General features: G+C 39.8%; 2 protein-coding genes across 3 annotated transcripts; both read right to left on the bottom strand.

Annotated features, from left to right (window-relative positions):
- Positions 1 to 11,099: 11,099 nt before the first annotated feature.
- Positions 11,100 to 20,107, bottom strand: LOC112572570. Of its 2 annotated transcripts, XM_025252311.1 has the most exons (3): positions 18,629 to 20,107; positions 12,172 to 13,808; positions 11,100 to 12,134 (listed from the first exon to the last, which is right to left on the bottom strand). In XM_025252311.1, exons 1-3 carry the CDS (start codon positions 18,721 to 18,723, stop codon positions 11,998 to 12,000), a joined length of 1,869 nt encoding a protein of 622 aa, XP_025108096.1. In that variant the 5' UTR covers positions 18,724 to 20,107; the 3' UTR covers positions 11,100 to 11,997. The 2 variants fall into 2 exon arrangements, with proteins under 2 accessions (XP_025108096.1, XP_025108095.1); XM_025252310.1 differs by having other exon boundaries at positions 11,100 to 13,808; positions 18,629 to 19,263.
- LOC112572571 lies at positions 18,762 to 21,923 on the bottom strand. The gene is made up of 3 exons (XM_025252312.1): positions 20,469 to 21,923; positions 19,262 to 19,596; positions 18,762 to 18,902 (listed from the first exon to the last, which is right to left on the bottom strand). The coding sequence occupies exons 1-3, from the start codon at positions 20,550 to 20,552 to the stop codon at positions 18,848 to 18,850; spliced, it is 474 nt and encodes a 157-aa protein (XP_025108097.1). The 5' UTR covers positions 20,553 to 21,923; the 3' UTR covers positions 18,762 to 18,847.
- Between the last annotated feature and the right edge of the window lie 1,093 nt (positions 21,924 to 23,016).

Raw genomic sequence — 23,016 nt, 5'->3', positions numbered from 1 at the left:
ATAACCCTCAATTCACAAAGATAACTCTAGCTCTCAAGATAGTGGACCAGTATGGCCACTACAAGCAGCTAAATGCATTGAAAGACAGCAACTGGTTCAGCTTGCAAGTACATGCCACGATAGATAAAAAGGAGTAGGCATACTCTTCTCTGCTCTTCCACAGCCCAGAGAGAAATAAGATCGGATTTGCAGAAACTGTAGACCTCCTTTACAAACAGAAAAAGCGGCCACACACAAGTTCATCCTCCATCTCGCCATCTCCAGACGATATTCCCAGCCACCACCACTAAGGTTTCTAGTCCGTCCTCACGATCGGAACACTAGCTGGATTTCACTTCCGCAGACCAGAGGTCTGGCAGACGACACTTCTTTTCCAAAATTCACTCGAGATACTTACTTTTTACCTTCTGGCCTGCCATAGGCGATCCTTCACCCCCTCTGCTCTATCCCCGGCCAAAAAAAAGAACGTAAAAAAAAAAAACCCACAAATTGCGTCAGATCTGACGTCAAGATATGACGCGCGAATAACCTCCTTTCCTCAGAGTCTAAGACCAGCAGACGACACGCGACAATGGCTAGAAATGTCAGCAAAATCCATTGAACAAGCTTCAAGAACCTCAGTTAAACCCTAACCCTGAGAAAAAGAACAGATTTGAAGTGGGGATAATACATCCGCACATCGTCCTTGATGTCGAAGGACGAAATCTTCATGTGAACAAATCGATCCTGACAATTCACTCGCCGGTTCTTTTTCTAACAACCGCCATGCTTTTACATATGACTTCATGCAAAAGAACATTAAAAGGGATGCCACTCGAAACAAACTATGCTGCCATGGTAAATCTTTTGGAGTAAATCTATCCTGGCGAGGATATGAGTTAATCACATGGTGAGGCTTAGGACAGAAATCTGTGTGTGTGTGGTGTGTAGCGCCGAGCCCGTAAACAGGGCAAAGAGAGAGACTTTGATGCTTTGACTTTATTCACAGTAGGTCATGAACCGGAGTGACGCCAGACACTATCACACTAGTGCTTGAGAGCGCACCTTTTTTTGTGGTTCAATTTTGAAATGGAGAACTCAATATAGACAGTCTTAGCGCAATGCGTCCACTTCCCACGCTAACAAGGCACACAAGTGTTTTAAGTGAGACTGCTGAATGTCTGAAGAGAAGAATCTTAAATGAACCTAATGTCTAGGTGTGCAGAGAAACTCACTTGTATGATTCGGTATGATTGGTCCATGTTTGTGCACAGAATGCGAAAGTATCGATTTTTTAATATGTAGTACGAGTTGCCACCGTAGAGAGTTTGCCAGAAGAGCATCGTTCACAGGTACCAAAAACGTAAAAATAAAAAAAAACCCACAAAATTACGTCAGATCATGACTCAGATCAGGACGCGGCAATAACGTCCTGCTCTCCCTCAGTTAGCAGAGCAGCAGACGACACGCGAAAATGGCTAGCAATCTTCCAGGAACGAGTGCACAGAAGACCATTGTGACCGTACCCTGACGAAGGGAGGCCAAAGAATAATTTGAAGTCAGGGATGAAGAATCCGACATCGTCTCGTCGTCGACGGAAAAAAACTGTATGCGAAACAAATCTATTTTTAGCGATTCACTCGCATGTTTTTCAGGCCATGTTCAGACATGACTTTAAAGAAAAGCATTCTAAAAGGATCACACTGAAACGACGAAATTTGATGCAATGGTGAATCTGTTTAGAGCAGATCTATCCTGGGGAGGAGACGAGTTAATAAAGTAAGGCTTAGGACAGAGCGACGAATGCGGATGGTTCAAATGACGTAATTTAGAGTGCCAGTCCTGCGGATTCACATAAAAGGTATCCAAAGCAGCACTGAATAAACTTTGCGGGATTACACAAACGTGGTTTTTATCTCGTCCACTTTTCTGCACCCGCTTTAAGGCCTATTCACACGCTGCAATGTTTCTTGTACAAAATACGGCGCCTAAACAGCTTAGCGCAATGCGTCCATTCCCACCGTAACAAGGCCACACAGTGTTAAGTTTAAGTTTGTGTACGAGAATGCGACAGTACGATTTTTTGTAAATATGTAGTACGAGTTTTGTCCACCGGTAGAGCGAGTGCCCAGAAGACATCGTTCACAGGTACCCAAAAAACGTAAAAAAAAAAAAAAAAAACCCACAAAATTGCCGTCAATCAGGAACGCGCAATAACGCCTCCTTCCCTCAGAGCTAAGAGCCAGCAGACGACACGCGACAATGGCTAGAAAGTTGTTCAGCAAAATCCAGGATTAAGCTTTCAAGTAGACCCCTCATTTAAACCCTAACCCTGAGAAAAGAAATATTTGAAGTGGGGGATAATACATCCGACATCGTCCTTGTTGTCGAAGGACGAAATCTTCATGTGAAACAAATCGATCCTGACAATCACTCGCCGGTTTTAACGCCATGTTTACAGATGACTTCCTGGAAAGAGACTTAAAAGAGATTCCACTCGAAACAAACTATTCTTGCCATGGTAATATTCTTTGGAGCAAATCTAATCCTGGGCGAGGATATGAGTTAATCAAAGGTGAGGCTTAGGACAGAAATCTGTGTGTGTGTGTGTGCGCGAGCCCGTAAACAGGGCAAAGAGAGAGACTTTGACTGCTTTGACTTTATTCACAGTAGGTCATGAACCGGGTGACCGCCAGACACTATCACACTAGTGCTTTGAGAGCGCACCTTTTTTTGTTGGTTCAATTTTGAAATGAGAACTCAATAAGACAGCTTAGCGCAATGCGTCCATTCCCACGTAACAAGGCCACACAAGTGTTTAAGTTGAGACTGCTGAATGTCTGAAGAGAAAGAATTCTTAAATGAACCTAATGTCAGTGGCAGAGAAACCACGTTGTATGATTCGGTATGATTGTTCCATGTTTGTGCAACAGAAGAATTGCGAAAGTACGATTTTTTTTAATATGTAGTACGAGTTTTGCCACCGTAGAGAGTTGCCAGAAGAGCATCGTTCACAGGTACCACAAAAACGTAAAAATAAAAAAAACCCACAAAATTACGTCAGATCATGACGTCAGATCAGGACGCGCAATAACGTCCTGCTTCCTCAGAGCTAAGAGCAGCAGACGAACACGCGAAATGGGCTAGCAATCTTCCAGGAAACACAGTGCACAGAAAGACCATTGTGACCGTAACCCTGACGGAAGGGAGGCCAAAGAATAAATTGAAGTCAGGGATGAAGAATCCGACATCGTCCTCGTCGTCGACGGAAAAAAACTGTATGCGAAACAATCTATTTTAGCGATTCACCGCATGTTTTTCAGGCCATGTTCAGACATGACTTTAAGAAAGATTTTCTAAAAGATCACATGGAACGACGAAATTTGATGCAATGGTGAATCTGTTTAGAGCAATCTATCCTGGGGGAGGAGACGAGTTAATAAAAGTAAGGGCTTAGGACAGAGCGGACGGAATGCGGCTATGGTCAGGGGTGTAGTGACGTAACTTTAGAAGTTGCCAGTCAGATTGCGAGATCACAAAAGGTATCCAAAGCAGCACTGAATAACTGCGGGATTACAAACGTGTTTTATCTCGTCCACTTCTTGCTGCACCCGCTTTAAGGCCTATTCACACGCTGCAATGTTTCTTGTACAAAATACGTGCGCCTAAACAGCTTAGCGCAATGCGTCCATTCCCACGTAACAAGGCCACACAAGTGTTTAAGTTTAAGTTTGTGTACAGAATGCGACAGTACGATTTTTTTAATATGTAGTACGAGTTTTGCCACCGTAGAGAGTTGCCAGAAGACCATCGTTCACAGGTACCAAAAAACGTAAAAAAAAAAAAAAAAAAAAAAAAAAAAAAAAAAAAAAAAAAAACCCACAAAATTGCGTCAGATCAGGACGCGGCAATAACGTCCTCCTTCCCTCAGAGCTAAGAGCCAGCAGACGACACGCGACAATGGCTAGAAATGTTCAGCAAAATCCAGGATTAAGCTTTCAAGTAGACCCTCATTTAAACCCTAACCCTGAGAAAAAGAACATATTTGAAGTGGGGGATAATACATCCGACATCGTCCTTGTTGTCGAAGGACGAAATCTTCATGTGAACAAATCGATCCTGACAATTCACTCGCCGGTTTTTAACGCCATGTTTACAGATGACTTCCTGGAAAGAGACTTAAAAGAGATTCCACTCGAAACAAACTATTCTGCCATGGTAAATCTTTTGGAGCAAATCTATCCTGGGCGAGGATATGAGTTAATCAAAGGTGAGGCTTAGGACAGAAATCTGTGTGTGTGTGTGTGTGCGCGAGCCCGTAAACAGGGCAAAGAGAGAGACTTTGACTGCTTTGACTTTATTCACAGTAGGTCATGAACCGGGTGACCGCCAGACACTATCACACTAGTGCTTTGAGAGCGCACCTTTTTTTGTTGGTTCAATTTTGAAAGGAGAACTCAATAGGACTACATGAGGTCATAGCTGTTGGTGGGTCTTGGAGGGGGAAGTTTTTTGTTTCATGAGGAAACCACCTAGTGACAGTTGTAGTTTCCTTTTTTCTCCACAGACTTTTCTGACAGTTTTTGGCCGGTTTTCACATTTTTGACAGTTTTATCATCTTTTTCGCCTCCTCAACACCCCTCTGTGACATTGACGAAATAATAAATAAACAAAAATATAAAATAACACAGTGCATCTCATAAAGTGAAAAATTTATGTTTTCAGACAACACCATTGAGGACCTCCTTGAGCTGGCCGATAAGTATCAAGTAGAACAGGTGTTTACAAACTGTACGGCGTACATTGAAATGAGGATGGAATGTACACCCCCCATTAACAAAATTCTATTGTATCTCAGAGAGATAAGATCGGATTGCAGAAACTGTAGACCTTTACAAACAGAAAAGCGGCCACACCGAAGCTCATCCTCCATCTCGCGGCGACAATGAATACAAATAGCTCATTGCCGCTTCCGCAAAACTCACGAACAGGTTCCGAAAAAGACTTACATTCTCACGATGATAAAGATGACAGCGACGAAAAGAACGAAGATGTAGAAATTTTTTCATCAAAGAACCGTTATGAAGAAAGTGATGAAACATCCGACATCATCCTTGTGGTAGAAGGACGGAATATTTTACGTCAGAAAATCTATTCTTATGATGCACTCAAGCACCTGTGTTTAAGCTGTACTGACGGAGAGGAGGCTGCGCAGCAATTGTAGGACAAAGATTTGGAAGTAAGCTTACCTGCGCCATCCTATGTGTTCCTCTTTTCATGAAAGGAAATCGTCTACAGACTGCGGCTAATTTGTGTAAATTTTGTTTGTTTCAGGGGAAACATTGAAGACCTTCAACTCGCAGATGAATACGATGTTGAGCAGGTGTTCACAAACTGCACACACTTCATAGCCACGGAACTATTTGGCCAGTGCTCAGGAAGAACGATGTCGACAGATTATATTCAGTTTTATCTCGGACTGGTTAAGCGATTCGAGCGGCTTCCTTTATTAAGAAAGCCGTTGGTACATCGAGCAAGTCGAATACCTTTCCACGAGATTGAGAAAAGCAGGTACTTTCTTTCTGTGCTTGCCACAGCCACAAGAGATGCCTTGCTGTTGCAAATTAAGTCACGAAATCGTCGCTGATTATTACAAAAGATTTGGAGAAAATAAGCGATGCAGAAATGATTTAGTCGACTTGGGACTGCTAGTCAATGCAAACTAATGAGGAGGTGTAAAGAAAGTCGTATTGGTAAATTTCATTAGCAGCTTGTCATTTTGTTATTAGTCATCGTTTAGCATGCGAATAATCTTTTTTTGAAACGACTCTTCTTTCATATATCAACTACATTTGTTTTCTAAAGACAGTGTTTAACAATAATATTGGCTATAGACTGAATGAGTTTGATCGAATACTCGAAGGTTCTCTGTAAGGGAATGGTTCAAATGTATGTGTAGCTGTCTGAGATTATTATACCGCAAGTAAACCATAAATAACTGTACGTTCATTTTCAATTTCATGTATCCTCAATCGCAAATAAAGGCGTTTTTACTTTCAGTAATTAATAATTGTTCTGTGCGATCACAATGCGAAAATCCCGTGTCTCTCTCTGTGTGTGCGCGCGCGCGTGTGCGGATGGTCGAAGTTGATGTGACTAAGTTAACTAAGGATGCAGACAACTATATCAATGTATAGTCTTTCAGCTTTCTACAAGGCCATGCTGCGGGAGAGGGAGGAGCGGAGTAAGCTAGTGTGGGAGGGTGTCACACGGTGTACGCACTGCGCATGTCGGATCGTCCATAGCAACAGCCTGTACTAACGGGCCAGGGATCGGAAGGTCGGAAAGAAATGTGTCAACCTTCAGTTATGATGTAGGACAGCCATCACTGGTATTAATGTCACGCAGTTTCGCCATTTTGTATTTGTGTCTTCATGACACACTACATTCGAGCAGTAAAGACGGTTCGTACAAAACATTAGACACAGATGCATATTACACACAGCATCTTATCCTGCTGGCAAATCTTAGGATCACTATTGCTTCCTTTTTAAAAATTCACTTATTTGAATTATTTTATAATGTGCACTATTATTCTCACTATTAACTAATTAATAGTTCCTGTATAGTTAACAAAAAGAATTTGTTGTAGATGAAACTCTTGTGGACCGTCTACAGCCTGCGGACGAGTATCGGATGAAGCAGGTGTTTACAGACAAGCAAGTGATTGTGTGTGGATGTAAACTACGCACCAATCTCTTTCTCTTTTTTATCTTAAGCTCGTTAAATAAATTTGATGAGAGAGAAGATGCTGGGGACAGCACTATACAAACGACCTAGAGAATTGAAAGAGTGGCCGCTTCTTTTCACTGTCGCCTATTGATACCTCAGACAGACATCTTACTGCAATGCTTATAGATGATGGGAAAATTCTGCCTCTACCTTTAGATTAGAAAACTGTTTTGTGGTTTGAGAATATTGTGAATACTGCTCAGAGTAGTGACCTTGCCTGTTGGGGGTGCGAGATATCGTGCCAAGGACACGGTGGAAGGTTTCATCGCGAGCAACGATGCTATTGCGGAGGTAGATCACCTATAGTCATCCTAGTGTCGTGGTGCGGTGAAAAATAGTCCTCAACTTGAAGTGTGCTAAAGCAAGGTGATAGTTGCCTTCCGCAAGAAAAGACTTCCTGTGGAGCCTCTCACTGACAATGGTGAGGCCAGTGAACAAGGTTGTGTATTTCAGGTTTCTGGGATGATCCAACCCCCTTACCTTAATCTGAAAGGAAAACAATGGGGTGTTGATTATTAAGTTAAAATAGTTAAATTGTAGATCAATAAGGAAGTTTTAAGTGACGGAGCGGCTTTGTTGGTAAATCTGTGAAAAGAGACTGGTACCTTCTTCACAAACTCCAGAAAGTTCAGAACTCTGCTGCCAGGAAACGGGACCACGTTTTTTCTGGGCTGGGGCTTCCCGTCAGGCACTGTTCTTGCTTAAAGCAGTACTTCGCGTCACACGACTGTAGGATGTCCCGTTTTTGGTCAATATGTTGGACAACCGGGCCTGTCCCGATGTGGTCTCGTTACCGCGACGTGTTTTCGCCTGATATTTCCCAGCTGTTGCTATTGAAGGGGCAGCTACATCCCTGCACTTGTCGTTGATGTTGGGGGCAATGACCCCAGTTCCAAGGGGGACAATTACACGTGCGTTATTTATAGTGGTTGCACTGGTGGGATTGCTCAAAGTGCAACACACTAGGGTAGTGGGACTAGGAACAGGTGGTGGGCTGACTGACAGTGAAGGCTGAGAAATGCAGGAAGAAGAGGGGAAGAAGGATTGACTATCTTCACAATCATCGGCATTTTTGCGTCTGTCATAAACCTGCCGCTCGTTATAGTTGTTGTCGTCATGGCGATGGAGCTGCCGCGGAAGGCTGTCTTTAACAGAGTCAGCACGGCTTGAGTGACTGTTGACTCGCGCGTTATCAATAATGTGTAGCTTACCGTTCCGGAAGTAGCCGGACTTGCCTTCTTGCTTAAGATGGCGAAGTTGTAACCTCTGCTGCCTGGTGAGGTCAACTGCCAAACGAAATCCATCCTTGCGCATTGCACCTCTAATCACATGATCTCGTAACAGCCTCATCTTATCAAACCATCTGCAGAATTTTATAATAATAGGTCTCGATTTAGAGGCCTCGAACTTTCCAATACGATGGGCCCTTTCAGCATCAACATCGTTCCATGTTTTGTAATCAGCATAATCATTCAGAAAACGCAGCACTTGTATCTCACAGCTGTGATAGTTCTCGTTTCCATCCGGCAAACCGAATATCATAAGGTTGTTGCGTCTCGAGTGACTCTAAACTCTCCAGTTCGTTCGCTAACTGTGACAGGCGTAGTTGCATGTCTTGCTGTTCTTTTTGCAAATGAGAATTAATGTCCGTTGTGTTTTTGTCCACTGTTGTGCGAATATGCTTGACAGAAGTATCAAGTTGTGTAAGTTGATCGCACACCGACCTATGGTTATCAGTAATGATTGTGTGAAGTTTCTTTGGTCGAGGATTATTTGTTCGAGGCTGTCAATATGACTTTGTAGTGTTGTCGCTGTTATTGGAGCATTGTCAGGTTCCTCCCGAAAATCGGTACTGTCGTTTGGTCCTGGATTCCTTTCTGTGTCTCCAGAACTCCATAAGAGAGTAGCGATGACTTCAGTCAGGAGAAGAGACATGCTGCACGAACTCACTTGAAGCGTGTTCACACACATGGTTGCCTTCACCGCAGCGCGTCTCCCCATAAAAGCAATTACAACCGCATGGAACAGTCCACAAATCTCTCTAAAAAAGGTTCCACACGAAGGCATTTTTGTGAGAAAAATATTGTCAACTGAATACAGGCATTGATCATCGGCGACATCAGTGAAACGTAGAGATCGAAGATCTAGTTTGCAGAAATTTCAACGATAAAACACAGGTCCACAAATCAGAAAATGGAAAAACGCAATGCTTAGCAAAAAGTTACAATTGTTTGTGGGCACCGGTAATCCAGATGATGCACAGATCTAAAATATGGCAAGATGGCGCGGACGTTATAGTTGAAATAAAATTCTCCAGATAATTGATAGAAGTCGCGAAGACACAGCAACCAATCCAGACAGATAGATAATGATATCACAGAGTCACTGACCATTGGTACACAAAATCTGAAGCAGATAAACGGGCAAAGACGAATTGTGCCGAAGAGCTGACAGGCAGTTAAATGAAGGGAGATCACTCTGGCCCAAGGTGCCACGCGAAACGATTTTGTGCGGCACGCGATGACGCTGATGGATTTTTTTAAAATTTCAAATTATCCTAAGTAATAGCCTTCAATTTTTTCAGAAAACGTTGATAATAACTTTGAATAAATAAGTATTATTTTATAATTTATAATTTTATACTAAGCAGCTTTATTTTTTCCGCGCAGCAAACTTACTGGTTACTGCCTGTAGCACTTCGTTTCTATAGCGGCGTCATTAAGTAGACCGACTTAGCACGCAGCAATTTTTATTGCTTTGAAATTGAAATAATTGGCACTCGGACTGAAAAAGGTTCGCCATCCCTGACCTAGATCATTCAATAACCACAGAAGAAGTGATGAAAGCCATAAATCATCTCAAACTAAATAAGGCTCCGGGGCGCGTATCTTTTTTTCTTGAACAGTGAAGAAACTTCGGAAGCCTTCGGAACTTCGGAAGCCTTCGGAAGCGTGACGTCAGCGACCTAGCACACTTCCCTTCTAAGCCAACCTCCGCTTCACTCTTTGACAGCTATGAAACTTGTTCTGGGGGACTTATTCTACAACTTTTAAATACTGTGAAGGGTGGCATAAAGTGAATTATGACAGGCAAAATAGCTCAAGGCCTTAAACTGATGACAGGTCAAAGTAAAATCACTGAGGGCACATCCAACACAAGCGAGACGATGTTTCTACAAGTACGTTAGATTGCAATGCTTCGTAAGCTTCGCCTCTGTAGTCGAGTGGTGAGGTGTGAGGCCTGTTATTTGAAAGTAGGTGTGTTCGAAACTTGGGGTGGCGATCGTTTTTATTTTGCTTTGGAATGTTTTTCGTTCTCTAATATGATCACTTTTCTATCAAGCTTTTCATTAAAACTTATTTATTGACAATGGAAACCATATAATCTAGTGTTTGCAAGCGACCATTTGTTTGACATGATCAACAATGTTAAAATTTAGGTGGAACTAGTCATTTTATGTATTTTGTTTTTGCTTCCCTTCGATCACTCTTTACAGGCCGTGGGGTTTTTTCTGTCCTCTACAATCGAATGCGATTATGCTATGCTATGCTAAAAATGCAGAAACTTAGGGAGGTTCTCTTTTCAGTTTTCATTCTCTAATATGATCAATTTTCTGTCAAGGCTTTCATTAAAACCTATTGATTGCCGAGAGAAGTCATGTAATCTAGCTGTGTATAGTCTTAATTGTCTAGTCTTATTGATAGACACCTAATCTCTACTATGATACTTTGATAGTGAAATGTACATATTTTACACTTACAGATGTTTAAAATTGCATCAACACAGTAATAATAATTATTGCTTTTGAAAGAACATATTTTTATTTTTATATGTGTGTTTCTTTTCTCAATTCAAACTACTCCCAGCCACTGCGAGATTGTTAGACACGCCTTTGCGAAGTGATCTGTAATTTCAAACGATGGAGCTAGTATTCAGCAATCGAGGGGTATAGGTAAAGTTCACGTTTAAAACATAGGAAAACTAAAGGGCTGATGTTGTAGTGAGGTGACAATTTTAGCATAGCAATGCACTAACTGAAACTCAACTGAAAGACAGAGGGCGAAAGCTGCGCTAAGCAACAACTTCAGTCGCTTCCTTTCTAAAAAGTGGGAAAAAAACCATTTAAATATAAAATGTATAATATGTTTCTCATATATTCATACAGGGCTAGATGTATATAAAAAACCCTCAACTTTTGCTCATTCTGTTACCCTAGTAAATAAAGATTTATCATTTGTCAACAATAACATAAAACAGTTTTTGGTCCACCTTGGCTTTCATTCTGTCAGACATTTGTAAAACCATACTGAAACATGTATACTCAAAGCTCACAGTCCAAAAAAGTTTATTCAGAACCCTCAGAGGGCATGTAGAACAAACTGTATTATACACAATAATGAAATATGTGATGAATGCACTGTATATTTGAAGAACTATAAAACACAGAGAGTAAACGAAGAGAAAGTAATTAAATGTTCACTATGTACACAATAACAACTTTGATCTGAATTCTTTTTCACCGAATTTGCTATGATGTTGGCAATTAGATTATTCTTATAAGTTTTGTTAAAATCTTTCTTAGTGCTACCAGATATTTAAACTTGTAGGAGATTGGATTATTTCAGCAGAGTTCACAAAATAATTTAATTCATGTTCTTTTTCGAAAACTCCCATAGAAGTATTGAGAGGTGTTCATACCCAACATTATTTAGATGGCATTTTTTTTTACATAAACATCCATTTTACATGATGTACATTTTACAACAGTCAAAATCATTCCACATGTATCTTTCTTTTTCTCTAATTCTGTAGTTACAACAGTGTTACAATAAATTTTACTTTCATAAGTTCTAGATTCAGAAATATGAAGTATCACATCAAGGAAAATGAATAATTTAATAAAGCAGCACAGATAAAATCGTTTGCCACACACGTGTCCATGAACATGACTACATTCTCCATTGATTATCATGTTAACGGCAAGTTTTTTAATAAATAGAAAAAAACAGCAACAGGAATCCCCCTTATAGACACAAGAAGAAAAAATATATCCTGTAAGAAAAGGTCTACTTCTAAAACCAGCTTTCACAACCCGATACTGTTGAATAAATTGGACGAGTTTTATGGTTATATTATTGAAACATAGAATTTATATTTATAAAAGCCTATCATTTTTCACTCTGTAAATTATTCCTAAAGTTGATCACTTTGCATGATGGCATTTCCCTAAGCTTTCATTGTTTTTAACACACTGGCTAATACTGTGTGCTGCTTTGTGTTTTTTTCTTGGCAGGAGCTGACAGCTTTCTGATAAATTTCTCTTTTTTGTATTATTAGAAAATTTTGCATTGATTGGTTTTCTGCCACTTTGCAAGCACCGCCTGCCCCCAACATATGTTGTTCGACGGGCAATTGCTGATGGCTGAACAGGAATAATACCCCGTCGAACAACTGAAGAGACTCCAGTGTTTTCTCCAAAATTGAAAAGTGCTGTCGACAGTGCACTTGTGGTTCTTAACTTTTCAAATTTTTTAATAAAACTGTCAGCAGCTGGCAAAAGTTCGTCATTATTTTCTATTTCTTTTAAAAGTTTGTCCATGGTTTTTTTTAATTGTTGTATTATATCATCATTCTGTCTGTTAGTGGTATGGATGTCAAACTCGTCCTCGGAGTCATGTGTCGGTATTTCTTCAATCCTGTTGTTGTTGTCAGTCTCAAATTTTGTGTCTTCAGTTTCCAAATTTGTACTGGAAGTATGCGGTTCAATGATGTCTTCTCGATTATCAACAAGAGGCTGGAACCATTCCTCCTGAATATTATCATGTCCAGTTGCTAGCTGGAAGAAATGTCTCCTTGCTTTGATATCCTTAATAGGAAATATATTACATGAAGAAACATTAAAAAATTTTATGACAGCATGCTGGTGCTTGCAGGGTGCACCTGTCATGCCATTTGGGCAAGAACACATGTCTGTGTTCATGTCTACTTGGTATGACTTACCATGTTCATTCTCACTTTTAACTTCAAAAATAAAATCTCCTACAGACTGAACCATTTCCCTCTTAATATTTTCTGTACCATATAAATAACGTCTGCTAACTGTAGCATCTCTCCTACCATTGGCAAGGTTCAACAGCCGCCTTTCATAGTAGGCAGGAAGCCGTGTTAATAAGAAATCAAGCAGCTGCTGAGTGTTATAGGCACGTGTGCGGCAGAAGATTTTATCTTTCAAAACATGCATAGCTGCTTCACAGTAGTTGTTTGTGTTATTTCCACGCACAGGAAGGTCTTTTCTAAAAGTGACTGCCCATAGACTTTTTCGTTCAAACTGCTTTTCTAAATACAGTTTGAATTTGGGATTGTTCCTAACAACATCATCTCTACAGGCATTATCATAAACATTAACTATTTCATCATCACTCTGAGCATAAACCATTTTTTTGATGATGCTCAGTAGATGAGGCCTGCTTTCTTTTTGTATGTTGTTTCGGGCCTCCCAGAGGAAGCGCCAAGCGGCCTGAAGTACATGAAACGTACAAAGAAGAAGTGTTGCTTCAGGGAATGCAGCTTGCAGGCTCTGCCTTTCAGCACTACTGTCATCTGTGAGGAACACCTGAGGTCCTCTATTACCCCTTCCAAAAAAAGCATCAGAGGGCAAAAGTTCTTTATACAGTGACAAGGCATCTGTTATTACTTCTGTTGCTTCAGAAGAAACAATAAGGCAGCCTAAAGGGAGTCCACCTGCAACACTGTGAGTGAGAAGCAGGAAAACTCTGAAGTCATACCTGTCCACCCCCCCTGAGGCATCCATAAAAACGAGTTCACCACTTGCACGGTGCAGTGTGTGCACTCTCATCATGAGGGGAGTGCAGACAGCTATGGCTATCTTCCCTGATGCTGTTTCTTTTACCTTGCAGAACTCCCCATTTAGTTCTGCATTGAATGTCCTGCAAGCTGTCTCTAGGCTGTCAATCAACTGTTCTGAAGAGGTTGAAGAGGATGAAGGGTATTTCTCATCAAATACTTTTTTGTACAGCCTGAAATGTAGGGAGAGGAAGAAATGAAATAAGAAAGAGTGTCTTATTTTCTTTGTTTGGAATAAATTAAAGTTAATTAACCTAATGGCTCAGTCCTTACATCGACCAAATACACATGTGATATTTGCTCATCAAAAAAAGACTTTACTACAAGAGCTGAAGTATGCTACAAGAATAAAATAAAAACACAGATAAAATTTTTTAAAAACTGACATGTTTCATGCTTGCTCTGTCCAAACTAAGGACATTCAACACCCCTTACAATAGAAGAAAAATAGCTCAATGTTCAAATCATAGACATTTTAGGCACTATTTACTTCTCATTTCTTCATCAAATCCCCTATGCGCATCGAAATCTCGGCTTATATCGGCCCGATATAGGTTACCTATATTGACGGGCGAGAGTACTCTTACCAACCAAGGGCCATAACCCCTAATAATGGCACGTGACTTTTAGCCAATGGTGTACTAGGTGATCGGAACTGCGCGCCATTTGCAAAGTTTTGTTCTACACTTTTCGCAACAGGAATTATAATTAAGCTTCTTCCGCCGTCAATTCCAATACTGATACATGTGTTGGAGTCTTCAATAACAGTATGTATAATTTATATACTCTAAATTAGCATAGTTATTGAGATTTTAGTTCCAAGTTCAGTGCAGAATATTACGCTAAGAAAAGAAAGATTAGAGTACACATTTACGCAATAAATGCACAAGTTTTTCCAGAGAGAAGTAGAAATCAGCCCAACAGTTCTGAAAGCTTGCAATTTGATAATTCTTTAGCCGTTAGCGATGCAGAGAATTCGGAGCTGTCAGAATTTCCTCAAATAATTGCGATTACGAAAGTGTAGGTCACGAACTTTACCATTCGAAAGCAACAGAATTTCGACAGTTCCTTCTGTTTACTGGTATAGTAGCGTTAAAAGTATCGATTCGGACAAATTAACTTTAATGGCATTTTCTCTACAACAAATGGTAATGACTGTATGATGGTCAATAATTTATTTTACTGTTATTCTAGATAGCTGGCTGCTGGCATTTAAAGATGAAAGTGGTCACAGGATGTGCAAACTGGCCATCACAATCTGTTGAACCAGATGCAAGCTTCATTAATTAGAGCTATAAAAGCCAGATTCCTCATGTTCTATGCTTCCAGTTCTCCTGCACAAGTCATTAAGTAAGTGCAATTTATTTTTGATTCCTAATATTCATAATTAATTCTTGTGCAGAAGAAAATTTATGAACTGTTTGAACACTATAACATGTCATTACGGCACAAACAGTGTAACTTTGGTTGTGATTTTGCCCTATAAGAGTGAAAGGGACTAAAGTACGTGATTATATTAAAGGGAAATTTTATGCTGTGCTTTTGGTCTTGATTTGTGACATCTAATTAGCACCTTTGCCTTCACGCCTCCAGCGCCCCTTGTCTGGTGTTCATCCTGCCAGCACAGGGACCCCCAACCCCTTGGAAGGTAATTTGAAGTCATTTTGTTCATAATCATTTTAACATTTTGTTTGTTCTTACCCTCGGCCAAGACTTTTGAACAGTGTTTTTGTGAAATATAACTAGAAGTGCAAAATCCCAGGCTTCTTTTGCCATAGTGAAAAAAATTGAAATAAATAAGGATCACTATTTTACATGTTTCTGCTATTGCATTTGTTGGTTCCAGTAAACAAGATAAACTACAGAAAGCTGTACAGCATATACTGTCTCTTCTGGAAGAGATGAAAACTGACGTGAAAGACGTGAAAAATAGGCTTGCGCAGATGGAGTGCCAAACCCAAGAAAAGGAGCTGACATCTGACACAAGGGTTACAGTTTCCCTTAAAATCTTCAGAGGTGTAGAATGTCTCAAGTTGGATTTAAAGACAGATCCAGGAAAACGTGCACGCTTGGTATGTACTCTATTCTGATTTGTTAGGAGTCAAGTGTCTGTGTGCTATTCCCTTTAAAGGTTTTCATAGCATTATATTGTATAATGTCTGCAGTACTAAAAAGTAACAAAAGCATTTTTATGGCGGCATGAATTACAGCTGATAATAAATTTTCTGTAACCACTTTAGCTTGGTTACGAAGAAAAATATGAAACTTCCTTAATGGTTTCATCCATATTTTGGTCTTAGAATACGAAGAAAAATATGAAACTTCCTTAATGGTTTCATCCATATTTTGGTCTTATAATACTAGTTCTCATAACATGTATCATGATACTGACCACAGCAAGTTTTATTATAAAAAAGGATGTTTGTTTATTTTTGTCTGTTTCCAGGAATGCTATTTGGCGATGAGGGGAGGCTTTAGCTTAAAGCTCGTAGTCAGGGTATACTGTCTGTGCTATTTTCAACAGAATTAGCCCGGTGTTACAACTATAATGGCCTGAAGGGAAAGAAGGGACTGAAGAACCACCCCTTTATTTTAAGAACAGTTCAGGGTAAGGATTTAAATATTTGACTTTGTGTTTTCATGAGTCATTGAGAAAAAAATATTTCAGTGTGGTTGAATTACATTGCAAATTTTAAATATGTACACATGTTTATGCAATGTCTGGTCCTTTTAATCAGCTGGTTAATACTGTGTAGAAAGGGATTATGATGACAGTTTATGGATAGAGTTCTCCTGCCTATAGAAATTCTAACTGAAATTCAAATGCAGCTCCACTTGTTTCTGTTTATAACGCTTTAAAATTTTATGCCACTTTACATATCTTTTATAATTTGCTTATTCTGATTGGTGTCCAGTCACTTAATCCCCAGACATTTAATCCCGACGCTTTTACAATTAAAATAGTTTAACTAATGTTGTAGATGTTCAAATGATGTTGAAGTTAATAGTATAATTTGAATATTATATAATGTTATTTTCAATATTTATTTTAATTGTAAAACTTATTGTGATGTTTATATGAAGATAATTATTTGAATTTCAATTAAATTTTTTGCCGGCTTCATAATTTTTATAGTTAAAATTTCATTTTAAGGATGAAGCGTCGGGGATTAAGTGTCTGGGGATTAAGTGACTGGGAACCTTCTGATTTTGTTAGAAGGAGGATGTCAAGTGTATTTTTGCTATTCCCTTTAAATGTTTTCATAGCATTTTATTGTATAGACAAATGACATGTCTGCAGTACTAAAAAGTAACAAAGGCATAGTTATGCTGGCATGAATTACAGCTGATAATAAATTTTCTGTAAGCACTTTAGCTTGGTACAAAGATAAATATGAAACTTCCTTAATGGTTTCATCCATATTTTGGTCTTATAATACTAGTTCTCATAACACGTATCATGATACTGCCCACAGCAAGTTTTATTTTAAAAAATGATGTATGTTTATTATTGTCTGTTTCAGGAATGCTATTTGGCAATGCATGGGGGATTCACTTTAAAGCATATCGTCAGGGACAAACGGTCTCTGCTATTTTCAAATAAATTAGCCAGGTCTTACAACTTCCATGGTCTGAAGGGAAAGAAGGGACTCACGAACCACCCTTTCTTTTACAAACAGTTCAGGGTAAGGATTTAAATATTTGACTCTGTGTTTTCATGAGTCATTGAGAAAAAATATTTCATTTGTCTGTAAAAGTCAATATGTTTATGCAATGTCTAGTCCTTTAATCAGCTGGTTAATTTTTGTGTAGAAATGAATTAAGATGACAGTTGATAGACATCTTTACAGTTCCCATGTACTGGGATTGTTTTTGAAATCAGTATTTCCAGAGTTCTCCTGCCTATAGAAATTCTAACCTGAAATTCAAATGCAGTTCCACTTGTAGTTCCTTTCTGTTTATAGCACTTAAAATTTTTGTGCCACTTTACATATCTATATAATTTGCTTGTACCTTTCTTTATTTCACCTTATGTTCTGGATATTAGGGTCAGTGACCTACAATTAAGTGATTATTTTTACGCAGAGTTCATATTCTTATATTTGTTCTATTTTTAGATGCTGCACGAAAAACTTGCCCTCAAGCTACTGAAGCAGAACTGCAGACGCAGATCTCTAGCTGGTTAGCTGGTGCTAGGGATTGAGAGAATGGCAGAAGGGAAAGGGCACCTGAGCACAGACTGTTAAAGTCAGTAAATAGTTCTGGGGTGGGGAACGAATTGGAGGACAAGTAAAGCTGTACAATTTTTGCATATTTAAAATTAGTTTTTTAATTAACAATTTCAATAAACATCAGAAAACGACAAATCATGTTTGTTTTTTGTAACATTTTGTTTGGCATTTATAGGGTTATTTTGATGCATTTGATATTATTGGTTTTTCTAGGAATTTTGGCATATCCTGATTTAAAAACAACGTAAATCAGAATATGCCAAAATACCTAAAATTACCAATAATAGCTGGAAATCTAGGTATCTAGGTTAACATGGGCTTCCCATATAGGAAGCCCATCTCAGCCCACGGTCGGACCTGTTTGCGCTTTCGGCGGTTGGGCCGATATAGGCTTCCTATATGGTCATAAGATAGCTCATATGGGTCCTATATGGGACACACATGGGTCCTATATGGCCTCTCCTCCAAATGCTACTAGGGTCAATATTGCAGTTTCTGATAAAATTTTATAATATAATAAACCCAAAAACCTTGATTGTAAGGGTATAACATTAGCAATTATACTGTGCTCTAACGCTTAAGGCACATATTTATTTATGTGAACTTATTTTTAATTGTATAGTAAACGTATAAGAATACACAAGTAAAGAAACACTAGGGACTTGGGGATTATGTAGAACAGGTGAAATTATGGTCAAGTCATGTGTAAAATGCTATGAACATCTAATTCTATTGATAAACCAGCTGCAGATGTTAAGTACCTGTAACAAAACTGCACATCAGGACAAAAAGCTCTGTCAGCAGCCTGATATATATAGTTGGCTCCATGTTCCATTTGCAGGTCCATCTGATGCATTTCAAGTGCTGAAGATGGAGAGTGGCCCTTTGAAAAAAGCCATTTGAATTTGGCGATTGTCTCATCATTTACATCCCTATGACGTAGAGAATCAGCACTATACAGACTATGATTGTGAGTGTGTTCAATCTGAAGGCATGTAGGGAAATCTTTCAAAAGCGGGTCTATGTTCTTTTGCTCTGCAAAAAAGGATGTAACATCTCACTGACTGTTCATTGCTATGAAAGTTACATAACCATACACCCATCACAGCTTCAACAATGATCAAATGTCGTCTTCCCCATATTTACTATGTAAGTGTTGAGCAAAAGAAGTGTTCCATTTTTTTAATCCACATGGATGCACATACTAAAACAATACAAACATTTCTTAATTCAAGAGGAGTGCTTGGTAGTATTAAAATTAATGACATACAGACTGTAGTTACTTTGTTTTTGAACATTAACAGACAAAATATGTGTAAACTTAACATACTGCTTTGCCCATATTCATTATCTTTCTTTTGATCATCATAGTATTTACACTTCAAGAGTAGTACCTGCTGTATTTTCCAAGCTGTCTCCGTACAACAATTGTTAGCAGAGCTGGACAGTTTGAATTCTTGGAACCAAGACGGCTGTTGGCTGTAGCAGAAACCGGGTTGGTATTGTGCTGGCATCTGAAGTATTGTTTATAAATATTTTTGCCCCGCTCCTTTGCTGGCAAACAAGACCTAGCACGCAAGGTAACCTTGCTTCTTTCTTGAAATTTCGTAAGCCACAGTTTTGCATCATCTGCATTAAATATTGCCAGCCGGACTTCACATTTGAATTTTCCCTCAGATTTAGGTTCAAATGCCGTTACTCTATACCTGTAGCCATGTGGTAAAACCTCCTGGAAATTTAAAATAATGAGATAAGAATTTTGTCTGTAATTTTAGAGCATTTGGCTATTCAAGTGTTATAAATAAGTGTAACTGATTTTGATAGCTATTTGTTTAAAAAGCGGTTATGACTGTGATCTCCACTGTTAAATCATGATACTTATACATCTTTTAGATATATAATTAATATTCATATTTTGTTGTACAATCCTAATGAAGATATATAAACGTTTTATATTTTGGTAATGGTGAAACATATCTGGAAAAGGGGGAAATCTGGGTATGTGTGTCAATGACCTTGCAATCAATTTCTTTATATATTTCTATATTTGTGTGTACATAGTACTACATTTCCTTATGCTTACATTCAGTTATGTCTTCAGAATACTTTTAACACACACACATGCTAACTGTTTGATTTGACTCACAGCAAATTGGTATTCGTCATTCTGTCTTTACAATTATAAGATGCATTGTATACTTGGATGTTACAACTTATCACAATATTTATATATTAATTAGTAAAACACTCGGTTTCCACATTAGTCTTTATATAAATGTATGATATTCCGATAGGTCTGGTCGATTAGACCATTTAATTGCCTATGCGTGCGAGTGTGTGTGCATGCCTGTGTGTTCAGTCAGTATAAATCGGATTTTTTTTAATTAAAAATTTTGCCAGTATATATTATCTTCTTCACTCTTTCTCGTATGAACCGATTTCAAAAGAAGTTTGTGAGGGGATATGATCTTCTTACTATTTGCTTGTGCGAGCGTGTGACTTTAAATTCAGTGCTGTCGAAATGTGATCGACGTACATGTGGCCGATTTTCACGCGCTTTGCATTTTTACATCATTTCTTGGGATAAAAATTAACACTTACTTGCACACACTTAAGTTGCTGCTCACTGCAGGCATGATCATTCATAACAGGCAAGCCCCGATCGTTGACTCCTGTTGATGCCATCTTAAGATCACACTAAAAAATTAGCCCACCTGGCGGGGATTGTAACTCAAATGGTCGTCTCGGAAGTGTGACGTCACGCTTCCGAAGGCTTCCGAAGTTCCGAAGGCTTCCGAAGTTGCTTCACTGTTCAAGAAAAAAAGATACGCCTCCGGGGCCTGATGGAATACTTGCTGAAATGTTAAAAGCCTGTCAGGACCATATCCTAAGGTACCTAGTGACTTTATTTAACAAAATTTTTGACAACGGGGATTACCCTGGAGTGGCGCGATGATCGTCCCTTTATTTAAATCTGGGGACCGAGATTGTCCGGACAATTATAGAGGGATATCGCTAATCAGTACAGTTAGTAAACTGTTTGCATATATCCTGAACCTGAGACTAACAAGATGGGCAGAGGAAAATGATAAGATAGCTGAGGAACAGAGTGGTTTTAGGGAAGGGCATTCCACTTCCCCGCTTCTGTGGAACTCGCTTCCCCTCTCGACCATGGAGTCTGATAGTCTTGCATCTTTAAGAAAAATCTTAAGACTCACTTGTTTAAAATTATTTGAAGTTGATCATTTGACCTGCAGTTTGGTGGCTGCTGGGATCACCGCGCATTGAGCGTGTCTCTGTGATGCGGAGACTTGCGCGTTATAAAACTACATCATCATCCATCATCCATCAGCCACCAGCCACCAGCCACCAGACACCGCCACCGCCACCACCACTGTCGATAATATCTTTATGCTGTATGCTATCATACAGCGATATTTACTGAAAAGATCGGGTAAGGTATATGTATGTTTCGTAGATTTCAGAAAGGCGTTCGATATGGTTAATCGAAACAAACTATGGCATGTTTTATGTAATCTGGGAGTCGGAGGCAATTTTAAAAAGTATGTACCAAAATATCAAAGCCTGCGTAAGATGTAATAATGATTGCACTGAGTATTTCAATTGTCTCTTTACGTTCTTCATCAATCAGTTAGCTGCAGACGTGTCTCAGAATGGTATTCATGGCATCCAACTGGTTCATGATATATTACAGATACTCTTACTGCTCTTTGCTGATGATGTCCTTGCATCATACTCTGTTAATGGTCTCCAAACGCAGCTTAACATTTTAAAAAATTATGCTTAACGTTTTGGCATGTTTGTGAACCTCAAAAAAACAAAGGTCATCGTGTTCCGGAAAGGCGGATTTCTAGCATCAAAGGAATGTTGGTATTATGGTAAAGAAAAGATGGAGGTTGTTAACATGTATAAGTATCTAGGTATTTGTTTCACGACTAAGCTCTCCCTTTCCCTTGCTGTCGATGACCTTCGTGTGTGTGACCAGCGGCCCCCTACAAGCCAGCTTATCAAGCAGCCCGCAAGCGCTGCTTCGAAAGCTGTTTCGGTCTTAAATTGTTTGTGCCTATATTTAGGCCGTCTCGAGTCCCATAGCTCGCTATGGGAGTTAATTAATTCGATCAAATGAACGGTCTGGTCCTCGCTGAGGTTCGCCAGAGGCCCTGTTGCTTTCACAGCCATGTGGAAACGCGTGGAAAAGTAGAACAGGTTCTAAAGCGCGAAGCAGGCCGCAAGCTAAAGCCAAGCAGGCTTACGAAGCCGCTTTGGGGATAGCTTGCAGTGGTGGTCACACGGCAAGCAGGAAAAGCAGGGTTGCTTCGGAAAAGTTTCGTGCTTTTGGCTTCTCGTGTGTCCGCCGCTTAAAGGTGCGGACACACGAGAAGCCAAAAGCGGCTTCGCAAGCTTGGCTTTCGAAGCAGCGCTTTTCCGAGCCTTCTTGCGGGCTGCTTGATAAGCTGGCTTGTGGGGGACCGCTGGTCACACACACGAACGCTGTTTCGGTCTTAAATTGTTTGTGCCTATATTTAGGCCGTCTTGAATCCCATAGCTCGCTATGGGAGTTAATTAATTCGATCAAATGAACGGTCTGGTCCTCGCTGAGGTTCGCCAGAGGCCCTGTTGCTTTCACAGCCATGTGGAAACGCGTGGAAAAGTAGAACAGGTTCTAAAGCGCGAAGCAGGCCGCAAGCTGAAGCCAAGCAGGCTTACGAAGCCGCTTTGGGGATAGCTTGCAGTGGTGGTCACACGGCAAGCAGGAAAAGCAGGGTTGCTTCGGAAAAGTTTCGCGCTTTTTGCTTCTCGTGTGCCCGCCGCTTAAGGTGCGGACACACGAGAAGCCAAAAGCGGCTTCGCAAGCTTGGCTTTCGAAGCAGCGCTTTTCCGAGCCTTCTTGCGGGCTGCTTGATAAGCTGGCTTGTGGGGGACCGCTGGTCACACACACGAACGCTGTTTCGGTCTTAAATTGTTTGTGCCTATATTTAGGCCGTCTTGAATCCCATAGCTCGCTATGGGAGTTAATTAATTCGATCAAATGAACGGTCTGGTCCTCGCTGAGGTTCGCCAGAGGCCCTGTTGCTTTCACAGCCATGTGGAAACGCGTGGAAAAGTAGAACAGGTTCTAAAGCGCGAA

This window comes from Pomacea canaliculata, linkage group LG9 (assembly GCF_003073045.1).
Source record: "Pomacea canaliculata isolate SZHN2017 linkage group LG9, ASM307304v1, whole genome shotgun sequence".
Classification (NCBI taxonomy): domain Eukaryota; kingdom Metazoa; phylum Mollusca; class Gastropoda; order Architaenioglossa; family Ampullariidae; genus Pomacea; species Pomacea canaliculata.
The sequence above is the reverse complement of the archived record's forward strand: the minus strand, read 5'-3'. Positions and strand labels throughout refer to the sequence as shown.

Coding starts and splice junctions, on each gene's coding strand:
- LOC112572571 (XM_025252312.1), bottom strand. CDS start 20,552: ATGGCATCAACAGGAGTCAACGATCGGGGCTTGCCTGTTATGAATGAT. Junction 19,597..20,468: donor AGCAACTTAAGTGTGTGCAA/GTAAGTGTTAAT, acceptor TTAAATTTCCAG/GAGGTTTTACCACATGGCTA. Junction 18,903..19,261: donor CAGCTTGGAAAATACAGCAG/GTACTACTCTTG, acceptor CCTTTTTTGCAG/AGCAAAAGAACATAGACCCG.
- LOC112572570 (XM_025252310.1), bottom strand. CDS start 18,723: ATGCATCAGATGGACCTGCAAATGGAACATGGAGCCAACTATATATAT. Junction 13,809..18,628: donor GATGTGCAGTTTTGTTACAG/GTACTTAACATC, acceptor CCTACATTTCAG/GCTGTACAAAAAAGTATTTG.